The 20017-nt window shown below is 44.9% G+C and overlaps 1 protein-coding gene across 3 annotated transcripts in view; it reads left to right on the plus strand.

The window, feature by feature from the left end:
* NOS1 (nitric oxide synthase 1) overlaps positions 1-20017 on the plus strand; it is a 151094-nt gene that overhangs the window by 66800 nt on the left and 64277 nt on the right. For all 3 annotated transcript variants that reach the window (XM_032168570.2, XM_058424857.1, XM_032168571.2), the window contains exons 4-9: positions 2936-3064; positions 5137-5282; positions 7084-7246; positions 8017-8108; positions 12466-12607; positions 15136-15275. In XM_032168570.2, coding sequence (XP_032024461.1) covers positions 2936-3064; positions 5137-5282; positions 7084-7246; positions 8017-8108; positions 12466-12607; positions 15136-15275 — 812 coding nt within the window. The remainder of the gene's footprint in view (positions 1-2935; positions 3065-5136; positions 5283-7083; positions 7247-8016; positions 8109-12465; positions 12608-15135; positions 15276-20017) is intronic.

Consider the following 20017-nt stretch of genomic DNA (forward strand, 5'->3'; position numbering starts at 1 on the left):
GAGATAGAGAAGAGGCTGATGACTAAGATAGCTCCCACCTGTGGCTTGTCCTGCACAGATGGTTGGTAGCGCCCAGCACTGAGGAGGACCAGATCTGGCCAGGGCGGGGAGACGTGGAAGCTTATGAATCCTAGCACCTTCCATGTGTTCCCTGTGCTGCCACAGCCCGCACTCTTCCGGAGCAATCTTTAACAGTGGCACGCTCTTCTCCCACCTCCTGTTCCCCAGGCTCCAACATGGCGCCATGAATGCTTTAACACAGAACTCTTATTCCACTGGCTGCAAAGGTGGCCATGATAGTTCTCTTAACTCAAGACCTTTGCATGATCTGTTCTCTCTGCCTGTAAGACCTTGCTTCCTCTTCTTTGCCTGGCTGGCACGTACTCATCTTCTGGTCTTGACCTAGAAGTTAGATGTGTCTTCTCTGTGCTCCCACCTCCCCTGTGCTGCCAAGGTCCCATGTAATGGCATCCATTGTGCTCAATCGATTGCAATGGCTCATTCAGTTTTCATCACCCCCTACAGGACTGTGACTCCATGGGAGCAGAGATCACATCCATCTAGTTTGTCACTGTAGTCTTGGTCTCTGCTGCCTCACCTGGCACATAGGAACTACTCAATAAACATATGTTAAATGAGTGAATTATTCCTAATGGCCAGGAGGCAGGATAGTCAAGCTGTTAAGGGCATGGTTTGGGAGCCAGACTGCCTGGATTGGACTCCTTTCTTCAGCTTATTAGCTCTACGATCTTGGGCAACTTAACCTCTCTGTGCCTCAGTTTCCTAATCTGTAAAATGGAGATAATAAGGTTGTTGCTTGGCACATAATAAGTGCTCATTTAATGTTAGTTTTCAGTATTAGTCCTTCGCAGTTCTCTGTGACTTCTATCCTGGACTTTGATCCAGCCCATTTGATCATAATTCACAGCTACCCTCACCAGCCTGAGCTCCTCCAGACCAGTGAGATGAGTGCCCTGCCTCCTTTCTGATTTTATCTCCTTACACTTGCCCTCATGCATACACTCCAGCCACACTCAACCTCCTTGCTGGTCCTTTGAACTTAACAAGCTCATTCCCACATCAGTTTCTTTGCACTTGCCCTTCTCCCCTCTACTTAGTTACAGTCACCTCCCCATTTTCTATTATTATCATCACCTGGAATTATACTGACCCTATATTAGTTTACTTACTGTTTATCTCCACCTCTACCACATAACACACCAGAGGGCAAGGTCCCTGTCTGTATTCTTCACTGCTGAATCCCCAGTGTATTTATGGAGCATGTATTATAATAGGTGCTCAATAAATACTAGTTGAATGTATGAATGCCCTGCCTCAAGGTCACTGTGCACTGATGTACTCTTTGCATGAGTGTCACTTAACATTGGCTCATCTTCTCCCTGATCTTGCTTGGCTTTCGCATCAGGGTGCACCTGCTGCCCCTCCCTTAGAGTTACTAAGTGACCAATGCTTGCCTGATGCATGTGTGTGCCTGTGCCCAGGCAGGTAGACAATAACCCAGGAGCATCCAAGACAGATGTGATCCTAGGCCAGGCACGATGGCTCACACCTGTAATCCCAACACTTTGGGAGGCTGAGGCAGGAGGATTACTTGAGTCTAGGAGTTCAAGACCAGCCTGGGCAACATAGTGAGACCTCTGTCTCTACAAAAAATATAAAAAATTAGCTGGGCGTGGTGGCACGTACCTGTAGTCCCAGCTACTTGGAGGGTGAGGTGGAAGGATCTCTTGAGCCTAGGAGGTCAAGGCTACAGTGAGCTATGATTGCACCACTGCACTCCAGCCTATGTGACAGAGCAAGACCCTGGCTCAAAAAAAAAAAAAAAAGACAGATGTAATCCTTATCAGTGAGGTCTAAAATGAATGGGCCAACACTGGTCAGCCTGAGACTTATCCCCCCTCACCTACTGGCCAAATCATTTGCAGAGTGAAGACAAATGGGGGACTAACGGTCCCCATAAAGAGGCTCTTCCGTGGTTTCTTTCCATGTAGGTATTCAAAACAGAGGGGATGGTAAGTGCAAAGGCCCTGAGGCAGGAACAAGCCTGGAAGTTTTAAAAGTCAGAAACCAGAAATTTGGGGACAATATTCTTTGCTTCAAATTTTCTCAATTTATTTTATTTTATTTTATTTTATTTCATTATTATTTTTCTGAGATGGAGTCTCGTTCTGTCTCCCAGGCTGGAGTGCAGTGGTGTGATCTTGGCTCACTGTAGCCTCTGCCTCTCGGGTTCAAGCGATTCTCCTGCCTCAGCCTCCCGAGTAGCTGAGGTTACAGGTGTGCACTACCACACCCGGCTAATTTTTATATTTTTTAATAGAGACGAGGTTTCACCAAGTTGGCCAGGCTGATCTCGAACTTCTGATCTCAAGTGATCCGCCCGCCTCGGGCTCCCAGAGTGCTGGGATTACAGGTGTGAGCCACTGTGCCTGGCCCAAAATTTTTCAATTTAGATCTTTCTGTTTTCTCAGTACTCGCCAGAAATGGTGAGTTTGGACTGTCACAGAAAGGCCTAGAAATCCAAGTAAATCGGCCCAGCTTTAGATTTGATTCCTCGGTGCTGGGGGCTATTATCATTCAAAGAGGCTGATGGTGTCCTTTCAGTCATGGATTCATTCAACAAATATTCATTGAGTCCTTCCTCAGTGTGTCAGACCAGTTGAACCAGAGAGACCACCTTTGAGTTCCTGACCCCTCTCCCCAGAGCAGAACCCTAGAGGCTTTTCCATGGTGTTTCTTTCCCAGGAACCTTGTACATGTCAACCAGGGAGGGCAGGATCTTAATCTGGATGTAGACAGTTGGTGACTCAAGGCAGATCCCAGGAAGAACAATGGCTCTCCCAGCCTCTGTGGAGACAATGTTACAGTCCACTCAAGGCCCTGCCTCATCTTCCACCTTCATTCTCTCCTGCAGCCCCCTGCCTCAGGAAAACAGTCCCCCACAAAGAATGGCAGCCCCTCCAAGTGTCCACGCTTCCTCAAGGTCAAGAACTGGGAGACTGACGTGGTTCTCACCGACACCCTCCACCTTAAGAGCACATTGGTAAGTATCCCAGCAGGGTGTAGATGAGAGGGTGGCAGCTTCATCACTATCCACATTTGGAGTCGGATAAGTCTTTGTTGTGGGGGCTGTCCTCTGTTGTAGGGTGTTGAGCACCACCCCTGACCCATACCCCCTAGATGTCAGTATGCCTCCTTCCAGGTTGTGACAACCAAAAATGTCTCTGACAGAGCAGGAGCACTGCCATCTTGGGCAAACACTGCCATTTTAAGTTCCAGCTCCCTTTCTAACCTCATGTATTTCAAGGAAATCACCTCCCTTCTAACAACAAGCAGAAAAAGCAGATAGTAAAACACAGATAAGACAGCTCAGGCACACAGGGAGGGGGGAAAGTCTCTTGGGTAACCACCAAACTTCACACTCATACAATGGGCTCCAGTGAAACAGTGGGCCTTAATAAGCATATTCCTTTCCCTTTAGATGCACTAAGATAGGGAAGCTAAAAGCAGACTTGCGGGGTATGCCTGCAGCTGCAGGAAAATGTATGGGAATAGACACAAAAACTCTCCCTCCCAGATAAGCAAGACAAAGAGACACAGAAGCATTCCAAGCTTGTGATAAGCTCTACCACCCTAAACCCTTAAATACTCTTAGCCTGTAAAAAAGAATGCTCCTCATTAGGACAAACACCTAATGCATGCGGGGCTTAAAACCTAGATGATGGGTTGATAGGTGCCCACCATGGCATAGGTATACCTATGTAACAAACCTGCACATTCTGCACGTGTATCCCAGAACTTAAAGAAAAAAAAATAAAGAGTGCTCCTAACCTAACTTGGCCAGAAGCCCCTCTCAGGTTTATTCTTTAAAATAAACCTGTCTCTGATTGTTAAGCCACTTTTCCTGTTTCTTTCTACCTTCTTCAACTCTTACAGTCTCCAAGACATTACCTAACATTCCCTGGGCAAGAAATTCACCCCTGTTTGAGAACCACTGGTGGATTCTCACTCTCTTATGTAAATGCTTTTTATTTGCGAACCCAGTACACAAAAGAATCTAAGGAGAGTTGCTGCTTGTGAATACCATCTCTGTCTCTCACAGTCTGACCACTGGTGGAGTATTAAACAAGCCCTTCCTTGATTTCACAGTGTGTCCTCAATATTTTTATTTCATATTTTTAATAGTCAACAAACCACTATATTGCTTTAAATTTTTGTTGAACCTGGGCCTCTTGGAGGAATGGTATCTGCAAGCTATTACAATGTAACAAATTTCCCTGAAACTTAGTGGCTGAAAACAACTATTAAAACTACGTATTATTTTTCAAAATTCTACGGATTGGCTGGGTAGATCAATGATCTGGTCCAGACTCTGTTGATTTTGGTGAGGCTTTCTCATGCATCTGTAGTTACATCTGAGGGGTCAACTAAGGTCAAGGTGGTCTAGGATGGTCCTGGCTGAGATAACTCAGCCCTGTTCCATGGGGTTTCTCCTCTTCCAGCAAGCTAGCTTGGGCTGGTTCACATGTAGTCGCAGGGTTCTAAGAGAATGAGCAGAAACATGCAAGAACTCTTGAGGCCTAGACTCAGAGTTGTCAAGGGGTCATTTCTGCCACATCCTAAGGGTCAAAACCAGCCCAGAGTCAAGGGGTTAAGGGATAGGCTCCACTTCTTCATGGAGGATTGCTGTAAAGCCACATCACAAAGGGTGTGAATACAGGGAGGGGAAAAATTAGGGTCCTGTTTTGCAATCAGTCTATCATAGATGCATTCAAATGAGTTACTGTAGCCACTCTATTAGTTCCTCCTTGATCATCATGCAAAATCTAAAAATATTTCCGATTTTAGTACCAATGATTCTGATTCCTAGCCAAAAAGCTTCTGTTCCCAAGATGAATGGAGCAAATACTTTAGGAACCTTAAAATGCTACTTATTATTCCTTAACATGGCTATGACCATATCCAGCAAGGATTTGAAGCTGGTACTTGAGAAACTGCCTCTGGGAATTAAGGGCCAGATAAACTCAACCATGAGTATGAGATCCAAGCCCACAGCCTAACACCTGCCACTCTTGGGTAAAACCAAGCAATAGCCCAAATCTCTTGATCATCCAGGAAACGGGATGCACTGAGTACATCTGCATGGGCTCCATCATGCATCCTTCTCAGCATACAAGGAGGCCTGAAGACGTCCGCACAAAAGAACAGCTCTTCCCTCTCGCCAAAGAGTTTATTGATCAATACTATTCATCAATTAAAAGGCAAGTGTGTGTCAATTCTGGGGAGCCTGAGGTAAGTTATCGCATGCTGGAGACAAAGATGTCAGCCCCATCTTTGCAAACCAAGGCCAAAGCACAAGGCCTCTGCCATACACAGAGGCTTAAAACTGGCTGCCCACAGGTGACATCTGTTCCCCAGAAGTGCCTTTGTTTCACCTGCAAAGGGTTGCTTATAATTTGAAAGATTTCAAGCAATTCCATGCCTAGATACATACCCTAAAGAAATTCTCACACCTGTTCACAAGAAACCATCAGTAAGAATGTTCACTGAAACATTGTTTATAGCAGGAAAAAATTAAATTAAAGAACTAACAAGAGACCAGGTGCAGTGGCTCACGCCTGTAATCCCAGCACTTTGGGAGACCGAGGCGGGCAGATTGCTTGAGCCCAAGAATTCAAGACCAGCCTGGCCAAAGTGGTGAAAAGTTACCTCTACTAAAAATACAAAAATTAGCAGGGCATGGTGGTGCACACCTATAATCCTAGCTACTTGGGATGCTGAGGCATGAGAATTGCCTGAATCCGGGAGGTGGAGGTTGTAGTGAGCCAAGATCACACCACTGCACTCCAGCCTGGGCGAACAGAGCGAGATTCCATCTCAAAAAAAAAGAAAGAAACCACATAAACACCATCAACAGGAGAATGGGTAAGTTATGGTATATTCCAGTGATGGGATAATATACAACCGTAAAAATCAAAGGGATTAGCACTCTGCATGTTAGTGGAATTGAAGTTCATGTTCATAGCTAACTTTGAGCCAAAGAAAGGATAAATTGTAAAAGGGTACATCTAGTATAGCACCATTTATATGAATTTTTTTATTGATTTATTTTTTTGAGACAGAGTCTTGCTCTGTCACCCAGGCTGGAGTGCAGTGGCATGATCTTGGCTCACTGCAACCTCTGCCTCCCAGACTCAAGCGATTCTCTGCCTCAGCCTCCTGAGTACCTGGGATTACAGGCATACGCCACCACACCCAGCTAATTTTTGTATTTTTTGTAGAGACAGAGTTTTGCCATGTTGGCCATGCTGGTCTCAAATTCCTAGCCTCAAGTGATCCACCCTCGTCGGCCTCCCAAAGTGCTGGGATTACAGGTGTGAGCCACCATACCCGGCCTATATGCCTATATGAATGCTTTAAACATGCAAAATGACATTGTACATGGTTGAAGGATAGATATACATGTGGCAAAGATATAAACAAGTGCATGATAATGGTAAATGCCAGGTTCAAGATAACAGTCACTTCTGGGGACAGAATGGGCTACAGTGGGGAAGTATTCCCCAAGAAACTATTATAGTATTTTTTAGGCTTGGGACATGGGAGTTTATTATATTATCCTGTATACCATTTCATAAACCAAAATTTTTTCTAACTTTCTAAAATTGAATTCATTGCCAACATTTAAAAATTATAAGAGTTCCCTTTAAAACTCAGATTTCCAGTTTCTCTGGAAAGATTTAGCAGTCCTGGGCCCCCACTCCTGTCAGGTGACAACTGAGAGGAGTGGAGTCGTGGCTGCCCCCTTTGGACAAGGTCTGGCTCACTTGTTTGCCACAGTCCCCACTCAACTGGTTGAGTTATATGTACAATGTTCAGCCTTTGTGGACATTTGAGTTTACAGTGTCTGCTTTATCTTGCATCCAGAAATCAAACTGTTTTATCCAGAAATCAACTTGGAATTTTTTGTAGCTTCCAGCCTCTTGGAATAGCTCTCCCCTTCCACCAACTTCTAATTCAGAAGAGGGGGTGATGTTCCCATGTCCCTTCCTCTTCACTCAGATTTGGCTCCAAAGCCCACATGGAAAGGCTGGAAGAGGTGAACAAAGAGATCGAAACCACTAGCACCTACCAGCTCAAGGACACAGAGCTCATCTATGGGGCCAAGCACGCCTGGCGGAATGCCTCGCGCTGTGTGGGCAGGATCCAGTGGTCCAAGCTGCAGGTAGGTGGTGAAGTCAGATACCTTGAAGAGCCCTTAAATGAGGGAAGAGGGGAAGGGGAGTGGATGGAGCTTTAAAAAGGATAAGCTTCTACCAAGGGTACCTGGTGGCCATGGTGACCTATCAGATGATGGTCACGGGGTCCCACATTCCAAGATCACAGCCAGTTCTAGATGATAATCATGTCTTATTTAGCCAACGCAGTGCTTTTGCAAAAATGAACTTGCATATCTCTTGGAAGGGAGGGCTTATACTTTTCAGTTGACCACAGACCTCACCACTCCCTTTTGTCTTGCACCTACTTAGCTTATTTATCTGCCTACTCCCTGAAGGCATTAGTTTCTGTGTCCCTTGGTTATTATTTTATTTTAGGAAATAGTTTAAAGTTGGAAGTAGATTTGTTATCAAGATCGGGGGGTTTTGTTTGATTTTTGTTCTGTTTTTTAATCCCTAATCCCTAGTAACCTAACAGGAAATGTAACCAGCCCATCTAAACCCCCTCCTTCATTTACCATTCCTTTCCCACATTCACTTACATGCCATGCCTACTTTTAGGGGTTTTTTTTTTTTTTTCTGATCAAATTGGCCTTGGTTATTAGGATAGAAAAGAGAAAATATAAAATGCAGCCTGGGACTCAGTAATGAGGTGCCCACTTTACCAATGGAGCAGCAGCTGGAGTGGGATCTGGGTTCTTCTAAAATGGGAAGATTGCACTGGGGGAGCTGGGGAAGGAAAGAAGAGGCAATCAGTTCCCCCCTGCGCCTCTTCCAGGTATTCGATGCCCGCGACTGCACCACGGCCCATGGGATGTTCAACTACATCTGTAACCACGTCAAGTATGCCACCAACAAAGGGAACCTCAGGTGAGCTGACCAGCTGGGCACTGGGGAGCAGGGGGTCAAAAGTCCCCACAGCATTATACTTTGACTCTGGAGTCAGCTCACCTGCCAGGGAAATGCTCCTCATCTCAGGGACACGGGCCAAGCTGGGAGAGGTGTCCTGGCATCTTTTTTTTTTTTTTTTTTTTTTTGCGACAGAGTCTTGCTCTGTCGCCCAAGCTGGAGTACAGTGGCATGATCTTGGCTCACTGCAACCTCTGCCTCCCAGGTTCAAGCGATTCTCCTGCCTCAGCCTACCAAGTAGCTGGGACCACAAGCACCCACCACCACACCTGGCTAATTTTTTTATTTTTAGTAGAGACGGGCTTTCATGATGTTGACCATGCTGGTCTCAAACTCCTGACCTCAAGTGCTCCACCCGCCTCGGCCTCCCAAAATGCTGGGATTACAGGCATGAGCCACCGTGCCCGGCCCCGGCATCTTTATTCCATACACCATCCCATGTTCCTTCTTTTCTGGGGCAAGTGGATTCCTGTGTGGTTTGCAAAACTACAGCAGCAAACATCACGTTCAACCCACAGTTCAGTATCCTTCCTGGAGAGGACGGGAACAAATAGTTGAGATTCCCGGGAATCAGAAAATCCTATTGCTGGCGGTGACCTGCTTTTACTGTGTCTTGCTCTGTTGCCTGGAGACAAACCAAACCAAATCTCCCTTGGTTTAAAAGGCAATTTCTCTTGCTGATACAATGGGAACTGCCCCTTCAGGTTCCACCCAGCCAAGCCATGCCTCGGACTCCTCTTCACCAATACAAAGAACAAAGCCACAGGGAGCAGGCCGAGGCAGGCAGACATCCATGTGGCTGGTGGCGGCCACACTGGCAAGTCTCAGCTGGGAGAGGGACAGGTGGAAGTAAACAGCTGGGGCCCCACAGACAGCCGGCTACACTTGTTGACTCTGCTCGCTCACTGCTGCCACGGCATCTGTTCCCAGCCACTGAGCACCAGTCCCATCTTGGAGCCACACAGGATCACTGCAGAGATATTCCCACAAGCCCCCGGGCTTCACTGAGTTCATCCAAAAGTGGCTTCTCTGCATGAAATACGAGTTTTCTTAGATGTGTCTCCTCTCTTCCGTAAGAAGGAAATGGTGTTTGCCAATTTTCTGAGTCTACCAGTAAGAAAAGGGCCTGTAATCTAAGCCTGGGCCTGCATGAGGAATTGGTATTTAGGTCTCTTTCCCAAGACAACTCTTTTCCAAGAGACCTCACCCCTTAAAGAATATTAAAGAACCCTCCTGTGTATCCGGACCTGGTCAAGGTTAGGCCCTCAAAGAGTTTATGGGCTCTTCTGGTGGATTTCCTTTTTTTTTTTTTTTGAGACAGAGTCTTGCCCTGTCACCCAGGTTGGAGTACAGTGGCACGATCTTGGCTCACTGCAACCTCCACCTCCCAGGTTCAAACAATTTTCCTGCCTCAGCCTCCCGAGTATCTGGGATTACAGGTACGCACCACCATGCCCAGCTAATTATTGTATTTTTAGTAGAGACAGGGTTTCACCATGTTGGCCAGGCTGGTTTCAAACTCCTGACCTCAGCTGATCTACCTGCCTCGGCCTCCCAAAGTGCTGGGATCACAGGTGTGAGCCACCATGCCTAGTCTCTTCTGGTAGTTTTCAAATGGGGCTCTGAGCAGGCTCTGAGCATGGGTCACCCCAGTCCCAGCAGTGCACCTCCATTTTTTTCACTGCTGTATTAGGGGGTCTTTGCGAGATCTTCTATTAAAGAAAACATTCAGCAGATTCTTTCTCTTTTTATAATTTTTAACCCTCATGTCTGAAAGCGATGAGAACTGTATAAGAATGTATACCATGCAGCCAGGCGCTGTGGCTCACGCCCGAAATCCCAGCAAGGTGGGAGGCCAAGGTGAATGGATCACTTGAGCTCAAGAGTTTGAGACCAGCCTGGGCAATATGGTGAAACCCCATCTCTACAGAAAATGCAAAAAATTAGTAGGACGTGCTGGAGTGTACCTGTAGTCCCAGCTACTTGGGAGGCTCAGGTGGGAGGATTGCTTGAACCCAAGAGGTGGAGGTTGCAGTGAGCCGAGGTTGCACCACTGCACTCCAGCCTGGGTGACAGAGTGAGGCCGTCTCAAAAATATATAAATATATTATATATACATATATAATGTTATATCATGTTATAGGAATAATCTATGCATAAGAGGGGAAGGACAGCAGAGAGAAGAAGAGAGGGAGAGATGCAGGTTTACCCTGTGCTCAGGGAAGCAGGAGAGTAGAGGCATAGATGTGTGTTCTGGTTCCTCTGTTGGTCTCAGTTTCTGCACATAGAGTAGGCATCACACCCCACTCACTGTGTGTGATTCTGGTGTTTCTAAACACACTTTTAAAATATATACATTACACAAACACCCTTTATCGGATGTTCAACCAGAGAAACAGCAATGTGTTTCAGTGCTGGAGGGAAAGCTGTTTGACTCACTCTGTGTTTATCTCCAAGATGGTGCCTCTGTTAAGAGATCTTTAAGAGCATCTTTGACCCTATGTGATTTTGGCCTTCAGCCTGGATTCTAGACTCACCCTCAGCTGCGATGCATCACCCCAGCAGAATTACATGCTACATGGTCTTGTGTAGAGAGTAAGACCTAAAAACCGTGCTCAGAAAGAAGGCCCTGTGAAACTAGATGAGACAGGGGTTGCTGTATGGAGGAAGCAGATTTGAGTCAGGTCTTGAACTTGGACGTAAAATGGAAGAGGGGGATTCCAGCCAAGGGGATCAGCAGGGACACAGTTCTGGACAGAAATGTATATGTGAGAAGATCTATAAGCAGCGAGTTGGACCCGAGATGCCATCTTTGTGTTGACCCAAGAAGCCAGGACTGTGTTTCCATAGCCTGGGATGGGGGACCAACGAGTCCAGCTGGCAAGAGCTCCTGCTGTGAGATGACATTGAACTACATAGTGAAAAAGTTATTTTCCTTTCCTTTTTTTTTTTTTCCAATCCTGATGATGATGTCGAGGAGAAAGGCTCAGTTTGGTACTAAGACATTGTTAACACCTAATACTTGCTGATCTCCCTTTTAACAGAGAGACCAGGGCTCCAGATAGGACCTTCACAGCAGACAACATCTTTCCACAATTAATAAAAGAATACAGCCTTCACTGTTGCCTATTTAGGCAGGCGAAGCCAGTGGCTGGTGACCTGCAGTTTTCTTTTAAATAAATATATGTGAATACAAATGCAAGCTGATTGCTTTTTAATCATAAGTCTGTAAACTTTGGTTTGGTAAGGGAGGTGGGCAAAGTGGATGAGAATTAATGATGGCTGGGAGAAGACTGGAATCGGTATTCTGTAGTGCATTCTTTTTTTTTTTTTTTCTTTCTTCCTTTTTTTGAGATGGAGTCTCACTCTGTTGCCAGGCTAGAGTGCAGTGGTGTGATCCCGGCTCACTGCAACCTCTACCTCCTGGGTTCAAGCGATTCTCCTCAGCCTCCGAGTAGCTGGGACTACAGGCGCCTGACACCACGGCCAGCTAATTTTGTATTTTTAGTAGAGACAGGGTTTCACCATGTGTGCCAGTATGGTCTCCATCTCTTGTCCTCGTGATCCACCTGCCTTGGCCTCCCAAAGTGCTGGGATTATAGGCATGAGCCACCATGCCTGGCCTGTAGTGCATTCTTTTTTTATTTTTATTTTTATTTTATTTTTTGAGATGGAGTCTCACTCTGTCACCCAGGCTGGAGTGCAGTGGTGTGATCTTGGCTTACTGAAACCTCTGCCTCCCAGGTTCAAGCGATTCTCCTGCCTCAGCCTCCTAAGTAGCTGGGATTACAGGTGTGTGCCACCACACCCAGCTAACTTTTTGTATTTTTGTAGAGACAGGGTTTCACTATGTTGGCCAGGCTGGTCTCAAACACCTGACCTCCTGATCCACCCGCCTCGGCCTCCCAAAGTGCTGGGATTATAGGCATGAGCCATGGTGCCCGGCGCATAGTGCATTCTTAAAGGGAAACAAGGTCTGCTGTTTCCATGGAAATGACTGGCTGCAAAAGAACTCTTTGGAAGACTGGCTCAAGTCAATATTATTTAAGTCTCCAGCTAGAAAGAGATTCTTTCCTTCAGCATGGTAGCATGGGGCCACCCACCCCCTCCACCGTTTTCCTCACACCATAGTTCCGGTGAAGGGACAGAGCCCGGCCCCTCCCTTCCGACCGCTGCTCCATTGGCCCTGGGGACCTTGGCACGGAGGTAATCCACTCTGAGCCTCAAGCAGCTGTCGCCCTGGGTGGCGCCATGTTTAGTATGTTCCCATAGCGCAAGTCCCGCCCTGATGCCGGATGTTCCCCTCTCTCCACCACAGGTCTGCCATCACCATATTCCCCCAGAGGACAGACGGCAAGCACGACTTCCGAGTCTGGAACTCCCAGCTTATCCGCTACGCTGGCTACAAGCAGCCTGACGGCTCCACCCTGGGGGACCCGGCCAACGTGCAGTTCACAGAGGTGCGAGTGTTGCCGCCCCCTACCCTGCCCTAACATGGGCTCTTATGTCCCCAGACTTTTACCCGCAGACGTTTTCGGGCTTAATACTATCATCACAGGGAGAGCCGCCAACGGGGTCGATTAGTCTTCTCCAAACCTGCTTCTCCATCAGGCTGTTCCCCATTCTAATTCTTTTACAGCTGGACATCTGGTCACTTTCATGCCATTACCTCACTCAGCCCTCCTTATGGGAACTGTTCTCCCATTTCACAGATGGGTAGACCGAGTCTCACCAAGGCCAAGTGAGTTACTCAAGACTGCTAAATGAGTAGAGAAGAAAAGCTAGAACTACAGTCCAAATCTCCTGTCTCTCACCAGGAAGGGAAGAGCCAAGAAATGGAAGCCATATCTGGCATCCACCTTTTCTGAGTTACGAGATAATGTCAGTTTCATTTCATTCATTCATTTGTTGATACAACAATTTGAGCCACCCAAGCCTTTGAGTAGGCTTGACTTTGTCTGTCACCAGCATCACTACAGTTACTGGTAGCCCAAGTCAATTCATAAAAGCCACCAGGAAAGTGACTACCACCATCTCTCTGCCCAGAGTTCCTTCCAGGTGGTAGCGCGGGCAGGTAGCACAGGTAAGACATGGTAGCTTATACAGACCATGCCCACATGACAGCACAAGCACATCCCGTGTCTAGAATGATCTCAGGCACACAGGCCTGCTACCACCTTTCCTTTATCACCCAACTCATACCCCGCTGAATTTCACCGTTGTCCTTTGCTCAAGCCCCTCCCAGGTGGTACCTCCTTGAAGATGTAGCTGGCAAGGCTAAGGGCCGCTGCACTCCCTCCTGGCTGCCGACTTCATTTGCATGTGGCTTTTCTTATGAAAATGTTATTCTCATGAGGGGGGGACTGTAACCAGGGCAACCAGGAGCTGCACCTGTGCCATTTTAGAGGCAGCCAGGCTCAGACTCCCTTCTCCACTTGGCTGAGCGCTAACTGTGTACTTGGCTGACCTTGTCCTCGTGGTCACCAGAACATAAACGCCCCAACCTCTTCCTTTCATTCCATCTCTGGAAACCTTGCTGAGCGGGACATGTTCTCCTGTTGCATGATTTGGTGCTTCCTCTTTTTACTAAGCACAAAGAATCATTCCAAACCTAACCATGTAATTTTACCTTTTGAAACCCTCTAACCCTGCCCTGTCTAATAGGGACACATGTGGCTACTGATCACTTGAAATGTGGCCGTCCTAGTTGAGATGTGCCATAAGAGAAAATATACACTGGATCTCGAAGTCTGGGTCCAAAAAAGAGAGAGAAATAACTCATTGATCTTGGTTTTTTTTTTTTTTTGAGACGGAGTCTCGCTCTGTTGCCAGGCTGGAGTGCAGTGGTGCAGTCTCAGCTCACTGCAACTCTGAGTTCAAGCAATTCCCCTGCCTCGGCCTCCTGAGTAGCTGGGACTACAGATGCGCGCTACCACGCCCGGCTAATTTTTTGTATTTTAGTAGAAACGGGGTTTCACCATGTTGGCCAGGATGCTCTCGATATCCTGACCTCATGATTCGCCCACCTCGGCCTCCCAGAGTGCTGGGATTACAGGCGTGAGCCACCGCGCCTGGCCCATTGATCATTTTTAATGTTGAAATAGTAATAATATGGATACATTAGGGTAATATATTTGTTAACAAATTAATAGATTCACTGGATTAATAAGCATATTTTTATTTTTAATGTTAAATATATTATTTAAATACACTCATATTAATAATTTATTATTAATAAATTAATGTTGATATTTAATGTATTTGATATATTGGATGAATAAGTATGTTACATATTTAATTTTAATGTCGAATATATAATTAGAATATATGATAGTCATATTTTAATTTACTATTAATAAATTAGTGTTAATATCAAGGACATTGTTGAACTTTAAGATGAGTATATTATTAATATCATTTTCTCCCATGATTTGAAGAAGCCTAGCAAAAAAAAGAGATAAAATCAAAATTATTTTCACCTTTTTTTTTTCTAATGTGGCTACTAGAAAGTTTTAATTACTTAGGTGGCTTGCATTATATTTTTATTGGACAGCTCTAACAAATGCATTATATACTGTAATTCTAATACATCTGCCTTCATCAAATTCAGCAGATTTTCTTTGTATCTTACAGTACCTAATATTAATACAAACACGGAGCTGGCAGCCTGCAGATGCACTTGTTAGTCAGGTTCAGCCCTTGCCCTCTGGGAATTCCAGTGGGCAGGGAAGACCCGGAAAACAAAGCTCAGTGCCAGAGGAAGGGTTTGCCCTCTGTCCTGTGGGCCTGTGAGAACTCATGCTAGTTACTAGGTTAGTGCAGAAGTAATTGTGGTTTTTGCTATTGAAAGTAATGGCAAAACCCGCAATTACTGTCTCCTGGGGGCTTGCATTTGGATCTCTGTCCACCCCACCCCCACTTCCCACATAAGAGTCGTGTTTGTAGGGTGTGGGGTACAGTGGCATTACCTGGCCGGGTCTGCTTGCAGATTTGCATACAGCAGGGCTGGAAACCGCCGAGAGGCCGCTTCGACGTCCTGCCGCTCCTGCTTCAGGCCAACGGCAATGACCCTGAGCTCTTCCAGATTCCTCCAGAGCTGGTGTTGGAAGTTCCCATCAGGCACCCCAAGTAAGAGGGACCGGCAAGGGGTGGGAGAGGGTGAGCGGGTTTGCCCAGTGCCCCTCTTTGCCCAGCCCCATCCCCCCGGCTTTCTTTCTAGTCCAGACAGAAGCTAAAAGGGGAAAGGGGGGGCTTGGTTCCTGTCCTTACTGCGGGCTTGGGCAGAGTGAGTTCCCTCAAGGAGCAAAAAGACCTCTTTGACCAACCTGGGGACCACCACCTTTTCTGAACCATCTCACTCCTAAGCCATTAACAAGGACCTGCCCTTCTTCCAGCCCTAAGCATTGAAAGAGCAGAAGCACCATACTGTCTTGTTGTGAGCACAGTTTTTCTTTTCCTGTTCCTTTTTCTTTTTCTTTTTTTTTTTTGAGACAGGGTCTGCTGCTGTTGCCCAGGCTGGAGTGCGGTGGCACAAACATGACTCATTGCAGCCTCGACCTGCTGGGCTCAAGTGATCCTCCCACCTCAACCCCTGCAAATAGCTGAGATTACAGGGTTACAGCCACACACCGCCATGCTTGGCTAATTTTTGTATTTTTAGTAGAGACGGGGTTTTGCCATATTGTCCGGGCTGGTCTTGGACTCCTGGGCTCAAGTGATCCTCCCACCTCAGCCTCCCGAAGTACTGACATTATAGGCATGAGCCACTGTACCTGACCCACATTTTCAATTGAGAGAACTGTTTAAAACTCTATAGGATCTGATGATCAAGATAGAGTTTTAAACAGTTCTCTCAATTGAAATGCAAATCAAAACCACAATGAGATAGCATCTCACCTCAGTTACAATGGCTTATCCAAAAGAAGGCAATAACAAATGCTGGTGAAGATGTGGAGAAAAAGGAACCCTTGTACACTGTTGGTGGCAATGTAAATTAGTACAACCACTATGGAGAAGAGTTTGGAGATCCTCAGAAAACTAAAACTTGAGCTGCCATTTGATCCAGCAATCCCACTGCTGGGTATATACCCAAAAGAAGGGAAATCAGTGTATAAAAGAGATATCTGTACCCTTGTGTTTGTTGCAGCACTGTTTACAATACCTGCAACACTAAGGAAGCAACTTAAATGTCCATCAACAGATGAATAGATAAACCAAATGTGGCACAGATACACAATGAAGTACTATTCAGCCATAAAAAAGAATGAGATCCAGTCATTTGCAGCAACATGGATGGAACTGGAGATCATTATGTTAAGTGAAATAAGGCAGGCAGAGGAAGACAAACACCACATGTTCTTACTTATTTGTAGGATCTAAAAATCCAAACAATAGAGCTCATGGGCATAAAGAGTAGAAGGATGGTTACCAGAGGCTGGGAAGGGGTAGTGGAGGGGGTGAGGGGAAGATGGGGATGGTTAAGAGGTACAAAAAAAAATAGAGGCCAGGCATGGTGGCTCATGCCTGTAATTCCAGCACTTTGGGAGGCCGAAGCAGAAGGATCACCTGAGGTCAAGAGTTCAAGGCCAGCCTGGCCAACATGGCAAAACCCTATCTCTACTAAAAATACAAAAATTCCCTGGGCATGGTGGCACATGCCCATAATCCCAGTTACTTGGGATGCTGAGGCAGGAGAATCACTTGAACCTGGGAAGCGGAGGTTGCAGTGAGCCCAAGTTGTGCCACTGCACTCCAGCCTGGACAACAGAGCAAGACCCCATCTCAAAAAAAAAATAGAAAGAATGAATACAACCTATTATTTGATAGCACAACAGGGTGACTATAGTCAATAATAACATAATTGTATGTTTTAAAATAAACTGTAATTGGATTCTTTGTAACTCAAAGGATAACTGCTTGAGGGGATGGATACCCCGTTCTCCATGATGTGCTTATTTCACATTACATGCCTGTATCAAAACATTTCATGTACCCCATAAGTACGTGCACCTGCTATGTACCCACAAAAATTAAAAATAATAATTAAAACTCTACAGAACCCGGTATGGATCAAGTTCAAAAGGAATTTGGAGTCATGAAGTTGCTGCAAGGTCTCAGGCCAGCAACACAAACAGCATTTGCCCTTTGAGAGTAAAGGACATCCACCGTGAGGCACTAGACCCAAACCTGGGATTGAATAAAATCAAGGGGAGTTGCTAACACACTCAATAATAAGATAAATATAAGAATGCAATATTTTTTAAATCAAAATTAATGTTTCATTTTATTTTTCTAATTGATGTCTAATAATTGCATATATTCATGAGATATATAATGATGTTTTAATACATATAATGTATAGTGATCAGATCAATGTAATTAATACACCCATTGTCTCAAATGCTTATCCTTTGTATTGGAAACATTCACTATCCTTTCTTCTAGCTATTTGAAAATGTATATTAATGTTAACTATAGTCATCCAACAGTGGTGTAGAACAGTAGAACTTATTCCTTTCTAGCTGTAATTTTGTATCCTTTAACAAATCACTCCCCATTCCCCTTCTCCCTCCCCCTCCCAGCCTCCAGCATCCTCTGTTCTACTTTTGACTTCCATGAGATCAACTTTTTTTTAGCTTCTACCTATAAGTGAGAATATTCAGTGTTTAACTTTCGGTTCCTGGTTCATTTCACTTAACATAATGTCCTCCAGTTCTATCTATGTTGCTGTTAGTGACATGGTTTCATTCTTTTTTATGGCTGAATGGTATTCCAGTGTAGGGAGAGAGAGAGGGATACAGAGAGAGAGAGAGAGACAGAGAGAGAGAGAGAGAGAGAATTAATTTGGAGTTCATGACTCCAAATTTCTTTTGAACTTGATCCACACCAGACCTGGCAGAGTTTTTTTTTTTAATTATTACTTTCAATTTTTATGGGTGGATAGTAGGTGTGTATATATATATGTATGTATATATTTATGCAGTACATAAGACGTTTTGATATGGGCATGCAACGTGAAATAAGCACATCATGGAGAATGGGGTATTTATCCCCTCAAACATTTATCCTTTGAGTTACAAACAATCAAATTACACTCTTTAAGTTATTTTGAAACATACAATTATGTTATTATTGACTGTAGCCAGTATATATAACATATCACACATTTTCTTTTTATCGCACAGTATATATAAAATATCACACATTTCTTTATCCATTCATCCGTTGTTAGACAATCAAATATGATCCCATATCTTGGCTACTGTGAATAGTGCTTCAATAAACACAGGGATGTAGATATCACTTTGGCATGTTAATGTCCTTTCATTTTTTTTTTTTTTTTTTTTTTTGACACGGAGTCTCACTCCAGTCCAGGCTGGAATGCAGTAGCACAATCTTGGCTCACTGCAACCTCCACCTTCCAAGTTCAAGCCATTCTCCTGCCTCAGCCTCGCAAGTAGCTGGGACTACAGGCACGAACCACCACGCCCAGCTAAGTTTTTGTATTTTTAGTAGAGACAGGGTTTCACCGTGTTGGTCAGGCTGGTCTTGAACCCCTGACCTCAAATGATCCACCTGCCTCGGCCTCCCAATGTGCTAGGATTACAGGCGTGAGCCACTGCGGCGGGCCTGATTTCCTTTCCTTTGGATAAGTGCCCACTGGTGGAATTGCTGGATCTCGTGGTAATTCTATTTGCAGTGTTTTGAGGATCTGCCATACAGTTCTGCATACTCCTGTACTAGCCTATATTCCCACCAACAGTGTATAAGAGTTCCCTTTTCTCTGCAACCTTGCCAGCATTTGTTATTTTTTGTCTTTTTATAATTTGCCGTCCTAACTGCGATGAGATGTTATCTCATTGTGGGTGTCATTTGCATATCCCTGGTGATGAGTGATGTTGGCATTTCTTCCTGTATTTGTTGGTTATCTATCTTCTCTGGAGAAATGTCTGTTCTGAGCAAGTGCCCATTTTTTAATCCAATTGTTTGGGTTTTTTGCTTTTGAAATGTTTGTGTTCCTTGTATATTCTGGATATTAATCCCTTGGTGGATGAATAGTTTTCAAATATTTTCCCCCATTCTTTAGGTTGTCTTTTCACTCTGTTGCTTGTTTCTTCACTCTGCAGACGTTTGTTAGTTTAATATAATCCTGTGTGTTTGTTTGCTTTTGTTGCCTGTGCTTTTGAGGTCTTATTCATAAAGTCTTTTCCCAGACCAATATCCTGAAGCATTTCCCTGATGTTTTCTTCTAGTAGTTTTATAGTTTCTGGTCTCAAAGTTAATTTTTTTAAAAAACAGCACATGATGAACAATATATCAACATTTTCAATAAAGATAGAATCCAGCTCAGGACTGAGATTAGGGTGAGATGAACAAGGTGTCATACAAGTGTAGGGTGGAATCCTACGTTATTGTTCATCATATATAAACATAAATTTTGATTTTTTAAATGTTGCATTAATTTAAAATATTGTATAAATAAATAATAGCGTTGATCTTAATTATTGAGTTTTTATTAGGTTGATGCAAAAGTAATTGTGGTTTTTGCCATTACTTTTAATGGCAAAAGTAAACTTAAGAGGGGAAAACTATTCGGTTGGTGCAAAAGTAATTGCAAAACCACAACTACTTTTGCATCAACCTAATAGCTCCCCCTACTTAAATTTTACACCCAAGGATAGTGCCACACCTGCTTCACCCTAGTCCCAGCCTTGGAGAGGAGGCAGGTGTCCTGAGGCTCCTGACACTGCCTGATATCTGGGGACTCACCCAGTTCCTTGGTGAAATGTAGCCTACATTTATTCATTCATTTATTGGCTCATCCAACACAGTTCCCCATGCAGGCCAGGCATTGTGCTAGCTTTTGGGGC

Source organism: Hylobates moloch, unplaced genomic scaffold, assembly GCF_009828535.3.
Source record: "Hylobates moloch isolate HMO894 unplaced genomic scaffold, HMol_V3 SCAFFOLD_12, whole genome shotgun sequence".
Classification (NCBI taxonomy): domain Eukaryota; kingdom Metazoa; phylum Chordata; class Mammalia; order Primates; family Hylobatidae; genus Hylobates; species Hylobates moloch.